At 42.5% G+C, this 8321-nt stretch overlaps 1 protein-coding gene across 1 annotated transcript in view; it reads right to left on the bottom strand.

Annotated features, from left to right (window-relative positions):
* HHLA2 (HERV-H LTR-associating 2) overlaps positions 1 to 7802 on the bottom strand; it is a 56134-nt gene extending 48332 nt beyond the window's left edge. Inside the window, exons 1-3 of the mRNA XM_021707789.1 lie at positions 7732 to 7802; positions 5949 to 6101; positions 5406 to 5475 (exon numbers count right to left, since the gene is read on the bottom strand). Coding sequence (XP_021563464.1) covers positions 5406 to 5475; positions 5949 to 6101; positions 7732 to 7802 — 294 coding nt within the window. The remainder of the gene's footprint in view (positions 1 to 5405; positions 5476 to 5948; positions 6102 to 7731) is intronic.
* Between the last annotated feature and the right edge of the window lie 519 nt (positions 7803 to 8321).

Here is an 8321-nt window from a genome sequence, read left to right as displayed (position 1 = left end):
GCCACTGCACTCCAGTCTGGGCGACAGAGTGAGACACCAACTCAAAAAAATAAAAATAAATAAATAAATAAAAAGGAAAAAAAAAAGAAAAGAAAAGAAAAAGTCCTCCAAGGGAAACATTTTGCCAATGTGGAAGAGAAGAAACAAAAAATGGCAGAAGCACTAAAAGGTATCAAAATTGATTAGTTCAAAAACTGTCTTGAGTAGTGGAAAAAGCATCTCAGTAGGTGTATTGCATTAAATGGAGAGTACTTTGAAGGTGACTGAAGTTTAAACATATAAGAATAAATACACAATTTAAAAAAATAAATTCTGGGTCTTTTTTGGTTCCCTTGTATATAGACACACACACACATATAATCATTAAACTATCAAAACTATAAAAGAAAAATCAAGGCACCACTTAACACTAAATCCTAGACTAGCTACCTGTGGGGAGGAGAGGCATGGAGAGGGATGTCAAAGGGGCAAACACAGGAGGATTCTAAATTCTCTCTCATAACTTTAGTGGAGGAATCAAGGGTTGAATTTTTTTCATTGTTCTTTGGATTATACATTTTATATATAATTCCACATGCAAAAGATAAGAGACAAGAAATGAACCTACTCATATAGAAATAATTGGAGTATACATTGGAACAAATTTCCTGGATGACATATTGGCAACAAAAGATAAAATTGGGCATGCCTTTTGACCCAATAATCCTACTTCGAGAAAATAATCTATGAAAAGTTGACACTGTGCAAAGTATACAGAAAGACTTTGCTAAATCAGAAACAGTTAAAAATTAGGAACCTGAACACTTAATCTTGCAGAATTGATTAAGTGGATATTCGTGCAACTGACCGTTATGCAATCATTAGATATGCTACTGTTTACTGACATGGGTAAAGCCCACATTACACCGTAATTTACTTCTTTCAAATATTTGTACATCGACCAAGTGATATCTGCATGCACTGGTACTAATCTACTCCCTAGGGACAGTTAGTTGCTATTTGAAGAACTCTATTCAGAGCAAGCACTCCAGGAGTTTGGGCTTTAGAAGCAGTTGCTGCAAGTGCTTTTGGTGATAACCAAATCCATCAGTATTGGAGGATTTGCTAGCTAGCATAGGAGACACTCAAAATATTTTTTGTAGGTAAAATTTATAAGCACAACTGCTCTTGCATGAATAGAAGTATAACAGAAACCCATACCAAAAGAGTAGTTAGCATTAAAATATTTCATTGTCTGCCTCTAGTAAACTTGTTGTGAAAGGAACTTCAAGTATGTAAGACACAAGAGTTTGATATGTCACCAAGCTTGCAAGAACAGGTTTTGTGATTCTTTATAGTCACTTGCTACATGCGTGTATTACTTTGGGTTCTTCTGAGAAGCAGATGCCAAGACAGAGTTACTGCAGATTTTTTGGGAGAATGCCCAAGAAGGATAAGAAGATGGAAAAGACAAAGAGAACCTTCAGACCAAAATGAAGGTCTAACATTTGTAAAAGAGACAAGAAAGGAAAGAAGATGAAGTGGGAAGAGTCTTGGATTACAGTGGTATTCCAAGAAAGTTTCAGGCAAATCAATGGAGAGTTTGTTTGCCAAAGCCACACAACTGAGGAGTCAAATCTTGCAGCAAAGGACCCGCATTGATACCCCAACTGTGCTCGGTGATTGGCTGGTAACAGCCGTGGGAAGCATGTGCAAATGAGGCAACAGATCCAGAGGTTCTACAGCTGGCACTGCCAGTCAGTTATGCTCCCCATAGCAGGAGGCTGAGTATTTTCATGGTTGCTATTGTATGAATGATAGGACTCAGACTGGGAAAATCCACTTCGTAGACAGATAGTGAGTACTTTCACCAATAATCTAATCAATGGAAATAATACAACTACAAGACAGAATTTGATGGTTGTAAAATAGTCAAAATAGCTTAAATCTATTTCCAACAATATAGTTCAGTAGGTAGGAGGTTTCAGTGTGAATATAGCATGATTGCATTCTTTTTTTTTTTAAGTCATATGTGTGATATGGTGGGAGTAAAATTTTATAAAGTATTTTACAAGCTACCACTACAATTTCTTTTAGGGATTTTCCCTCCTTCTCAGCCTAGGCCCTCAAATCTTAAACCATCTTATCAAGACATTTTCCTAAGGCACTGTGAATAAGAAGCAGGAATTTGGGGTGTGGGAATCCAGAAAAAGAAAGGAGAGGAGGAACAGAAAAAAGAGGATAGGAGCAAGGTAGTCAATGGCAAAGGACTTAAAGCTGCCTTGTGAGTGATCTTGTATGTATTTGGGGAGAAAGCTGTTTGCCAAATGGAGATAAGGAAACAGCTACAGGCTGAAAGAAGTGAGATGTGATAACCAATGTTGACAAAGAGACAAAGACAAATATGAGTGTCTGAAAAATTCCAGAAATCTTAGAGCATGCACTAAACTCCCTACATGCTTTAGGGTGGGAGTACACACTGATCTAAGGTAGATTGAGAGAGGCAGGGTCAATACAACATACATCTTGAAAATAATCACAGACACAAAATATATATGTCAGAAAATATCTGACAGCATGAATACAATGTTAGTATTTTTTTTTTACATGATAAGGTTATGAATAATTTTTCTTCTATGTATTTTCTAGTTTTTTTCGATGAATATGAATTGGTATAATTTAAAGAAAAAGATGTCCAGGGAAAAAAGGAAATCATTTGGATAATTGTGTTATTTCCAGGAATTAGAATGAACATTAACTAAGTAAAGTCATTGTTTTCAGCACAGTTTCAAACATAATTGGTCAATTATAAAAGAAATTCATAGAACAGGTCAACTTACCCTGTAACCCACAAATGCATTTTACAGTTAAATTCTTCTTGGTAGGCATATTTAGAAGGCCATGTTTGCCAAAGTAGGACTGTTAGTTAGGATTTCTCTTCCATGGCCATTGAGGATGACTGCCTGTATCCTCCCAGAAAAACTGTTTGACCAGAACCATTTCTACTTTGCTTTATAATGAGGTCTGAAGAAAAATATTGCTTTATAAAGATCGAATCCAAAATTGGACATCATTAAAGCCAACGTTTTCTTTGAGAAGCAATATCTCTGGATACTAAGCTACCTCAGCCTCTTAAGGAACTGCCTCATTAGTGTTCTATTAACAAATGCATGTACTATTTGTGTAAGATAGCAAAGTACTTACCTCAGTGACTGGGACATTAAGATGTTTCCTTCTTCCCCCACTGCTACTCACCACTCCACTTGTCTGCTTAATTTCTAAAGTCTGTGGATCCTGGATCCATCATTAATCGGAACAGTTGGCACTTGAGACAGCCTCCCCCCAAAGGTAATAAAATTACCGGATTAAAAGAATACCACAGAGATCCTACTGGGATACTATTATATCTCCTCTTCCACAGACTCAATAAGTTTGGATTAAGCTAGACCACTGGAAAAATGTGTACTGCTGCAGGCTATAGTGTCTTCCCTATAACGATTTGGTAACAGAAACCAGGACTGGATGTCTATTCACCCCATGAGCCAGGTGACCTAGTCCATTATTCCATCTGAATAACTGTCCAGGACAGCCATGATGTATGTGCTTAGAAGACAGCAACTTAGACCTATGAGGACATTCTGTCACTAAATCATGCTTCAACTCTGAGCTTTTACTATCTTCCTTTCCCTCCAGCCATATTTGTGGAGGGTCTTAGTGGACCAACGTTTCATAGCTTTTTGGATTTCATGGACCAGTGAACTTAAAAAAAAGTTTTGAGAACTGACATAGGGTTGCCAAGACTTGCTTAGAAAAAAAAAAAAGGACTTACAATTATGCAATTTACTAAGTATGGTAATTTGACAGTAAAAAGCCAATATTTCTTGAGAAATCAAGCTGTCTATTTAGACCCACATTTTCACTTTGATAAAGTAATGCTTAATCAGTGTGTTGGGATGTGGCTGACCTAGCCATCACTCCTGCCTTTCCAGTGTCCTCTGTGCTGCTGTCTTCTCTGACATACCAGCTGTCTAGGTACTCCAGCACACACCACCACTTCTAGTCTCTGAACACAGTTTATGCCTCTTCATATTTCAGGTCTCAGATTGGGGTGTCAGGGCAGGATTCTAAACCAGAGACATTTAAGCACATTTAGGAACTGGTACTATTTCCATAAATGACACCAAAAACAGTATAGTTTGCTATATATCAGTAGATTTATTTATCATACCTGCTAGACTGCGAACTTCATGAGAAGAGCATTCACACCTACTTATCTTGCCTCTGGTACCTGACCCAGTATCTGGCTACATAATAGGTGCTTAAGTATTTGTTTTGAACTGGAGGAAATTCTACCCTTCTTTTGAATATAACCATTATATAATTTGTTTCTCGCCTTGCTCTGTTTCCATGCCTCTTAGACACAGGTTTATATTCCATCATAGCAACTATGTTGACTTTTCTGGTTGGAATATTTACTTTGTTTCCTTTTTCATTTTTTTACCTTTTATTATAAGCTGTTCTAAGCTGTTCTGAATTTCAGAAAGACGCAGGGTATAAATAAATAAATAAATAAAAGCCTTATAATGCAATAGCTCACCTGTTCTCTGAAATAAAATGCTGACATTTCAAATGTTCCTCATTGTAAAGGTTAGCTGATTAAATATATTCCTCTTCTGCTACCTCAGATTACCCAAATAAACATCAACCAAATATAAACCACACAAATAGATGAGGTTTCTGAACGGAGGTAGTTTTGAGGGCCAGATAGATGTTTGAAATCAAGAGAAAAGAAAATGCAAGGTACGGCCCTCTAGTTTAAAAACAAACAAACCACCAGAAGAAAACTACCACATGCACTTCTATATATGCTTATTATATGCCCTTTCAAAATACCAAAAAAGCCAGCTGCCAGCTGGGGTACTTTCCAAAGATTTAAAGAAGCATCAAGACACTATTTTTCCCATGGAGCTTATATAGGTCTGCTCTTACCGTTCTAAATGGATTAGACTAGCTATCTCTACTTTGGTAAATAATATTTAAAACTGGGCCAAGTATCAATTAAGCTTCAAATTCTGCATTATTTCCTAATAAAGAGGATTTAACACAAAATATACGAAGGGTAACAATCCCTAATTGGCTTAATTACTCCTCTAAGGCTCATATCACCTGTAATGATAGGATAACAGCTCTGAGAAAGTGCACTGATGTGGACCCTGGGTACGTGCTTAAGCTGCAAAAGACTGTAACCCCCATTCTGAGTAGTAAGGGATGTCCCCGTCATATCTGAGGATTCTTCCATTGCGATGTTTTCATCTCCAAAGCCACAGAGCGCCAGTCAGTCAGTACACACAGCACTTTTAAAAGCCACCCAAGGCTCAAGTCTGAACTCAAGGCTCTTCTAATGGCAGGGAGGCAAGAGAACGCACCTCTGGCACACACTCATGAGCTGCCTTGAACTTAATCGAATTCCACAGGGTGAGAGCCTCCAATAAAAGGCTTAACAGGAGCACAAAAGCACCATTTTCAACCCATCTGGGAAAATAATGGTGTTTGTTCTTCTGAAGAGCTGAAAAGAAGTTTTGGCACAGAGCCTGGCGTCTTGCTTGGCAGGCACGGCCAACCCTTGTGTGCCGATGATTGGGGGGGACATTCCCAACTCAGAGCTATAGGCTCCTTTGACGGTGGGGACACCTGAGCTTTATGGTCAGTACCAGCAGGTATTTTAGCAGGAGGCAGGTGAGCAGGGGCTCTGAAGTGAGTCCTGGTTTTGACTTCCAGCTCCAAAATTTACTAGTTAGATGACTGATAATATGCACCTTTAAACTGTTTCCTCTTTTGTGAAATAGAAGTTCAGGATGGCGCTGGATATAAATAGTCTCTTTAATTCTCATGTCAACCAGATGAAGTAAAACATTTAGCTCCATAATAGTGCACAAGTATTTGTTCAGATTCTACCACCCTCTCCTCACCATCTCCTGTCTTCTTTTCTGACAGGGAGAGGTTGAAGGAGACATGAGAAAAGAGCCAGGGGTATCGCCAGGGCCAGTCCTAAGGCATCTGGGTCCAGGGCAAAGTCCTTTCCTTCCTTGCCAACCTTCCTCATCCCCAACAGCATTCTTAATCTATTTAAAAAGTAGGGAGTAATGAAATTCAAGAACGATTCATAAGGGGGAAGGAACCCACAAAATGGCCAAGGATGTGGGCATAGAGAAAACCTTTACACACACACACACACACACACACACACACACACACACACCAGTGTAGGGCCATGAATTTGATTTGCTCCTGGTGGCTGTAAGGCCGGAGGTACCGGAGAGTGGGGTGGGCCTCAACAAGATGGCTCCAACCCAGACGAGGAGAACAATGGGCAGAAGTGAGCCAGCAAAATGAGTAACCGGAACTAGTACTCCAGCCACAGAGTCAGCCAGTACCTGTTACAGTGACTCTAGCAACCCCCATTTAGCCAATCGCCAGCAGTAGCAACCCCGTTCAGCCAATCACCAGCAGATGCGACAGCTGTCCCAACCAGTGATCACTCTCCCCAATCCCCCTCACAGCTTATCTCAGTGTGCCCTTTATAAACCTGTCGCCCATCTCGCAGGGCGCGACTTTCTCCAGCCCACAGTTACATGGACCGGATTGAGCTAATAAATTTTTCTTGGCTCCTTTGTTGCTGTTTCGCCTGGTCTGGTTTTGTTTACCTTACCTTTGGTGCCGAAATCTGGGAGGATGGTGCGGGACCCCAGTGGGGTCCCCCCTCCTCTCCCAATTGTGGACCTCTCTCAGAAACAGGACCTGGCCCCAGGACCTCAAACAATGCGGTGAGTCCCTTGCTTTCCCTGACTTCTCCTCCTACCCTCCGGGGTGCCCAGTCCAAAATCGCAGCTGCATCTGGGCTCACCCCTCCGGCATGGTGCCTTTGGCTCTGGTATAGTGGAGATGTCCCTATCTCCGGATCGCCAACCCTATATACGGAAGCGGATCTTCCTTTCTGTCCCTATTCTAAGTGGGTCTGGGACGCTGGGCTCGCTTGTTTAGGGACCCAGGAATGGAGGTTGTGGCCATGGGAAGCCAGCTTTCTAAAACTGAGGCTCAGAACCCCTTGCAGTGTCTCATATCTAATCTGGCTATTCTGGGGTTGTCCGAAGATATCCGTAAACAGAGGCTGATCTCCCTTTCCTCCCGGGCCTGGCCTCAATATCCTCTGGACAATCAGTCTTGCTAGCCCCCTGAGGGAACTTTCGATTTCAGCCTCCTCACCAATCCCAGTAATTATTGTCACCGAACTGGGGAATGGTCCGAAGTCCCCTATATCCAGGCCTTTTGGGCATTGCACTCCTGCCCAGACCTCTCCATCAGATGTTCCTCGGCCCAGGTTCTCCTGGCCAAATCCCCTGATAGGGGCTATCAGCCTCTCCCTCTGTTAGAATCTTCCTTTGCAGATCCTCCGGAGGACCTTGGCCTTCCTCCTCCAGCTCCTACCCCTCCTTCTCCTCCCCTCCCATCCGCCTCTTCTCAACTGTCTGCTCTTTCCCAACCCCCTCCTTATCCGACCTCTGGTGTCTGCTCCTGCCTCACCTCCTGTCTTGCCCCTCCTATATCTGGCCCTTTCCCCCAGCCAGCCATCTCTAATTTATTTGTCCTCAGCTCCAGTCATTCCCGGTTCGGTCGGCTCCCCTCCCCCATCCACTTCCATCCCTACTGCCACGGAGGCACTGTCTCCCTCCTCTGGTCCTGTTGATGTCACACCTGACTCTCTGTTTCTGGCTCTGCCCCAGCCACCCACAAGCTATATCCTCCTCTTCTGTCATCACCACCATCTTGCCCTCCTTCCATCTCATTCCCTACTCTCACCCTGCTGCCATCTTACAATCCTACACTGCCATCTCCGGGAGGTGGCAGGTACTGAGGGACTGGTTCGGGTACATATTCCCTTCTCCCTGGGGGACCTGTCCCAGATTGAAAAGTGCCTAGGCTCCTATTCTGCCAACCCGACTGCCTATACCAAGGAGTTTTGATACCTCACTCAGGCATACGAGCTCATGTGACACGACCTCCACCCTCACTCCCGAGGAGCGTGATCACGTCACCTCAGCAGCACGGGACTACACTGATCAGGTGCATAACTCCAACCATTCTTTGCCGGTTGGGGCCACAGCAGTGCCTGCCAAGGACCCACAATGGAACTATCAGGATGGTGCCACAGGTAGGACTAGGAGGGATCAGATGGTCCGCTGCCTTATTGCAGGTATGGAAAAGACGGCTCAAAAAGTCGTTAACTATGACAAACTGAGGGAGATCACACAGGAGCCTAATGAAAACCCAGCCTCTTTCCTTAA

This window comes from Carlito syrichta, unplaced genomic scaffold (assembly GCF_000164805.1).
Source record: "Carlito syrichta isolate Samal-C Ts95f unplaced genomic scaffold, Tarsius_syrichta-2.0.1 Scaffold125966, whole genome shotgun sequence".
In the NCBI taxonomy this organism is placed as follows: domain Eukaryota; kingdom Metazoa; phylum Chordata; class Mammalia; order Primates; family Tarsiidae; genus Carlito; species Carlito syrichta.
Note: the sequence above shows the minus strand (reverse complement) of the source record. Positions and strands in the feature narration are given on the sequence as shown.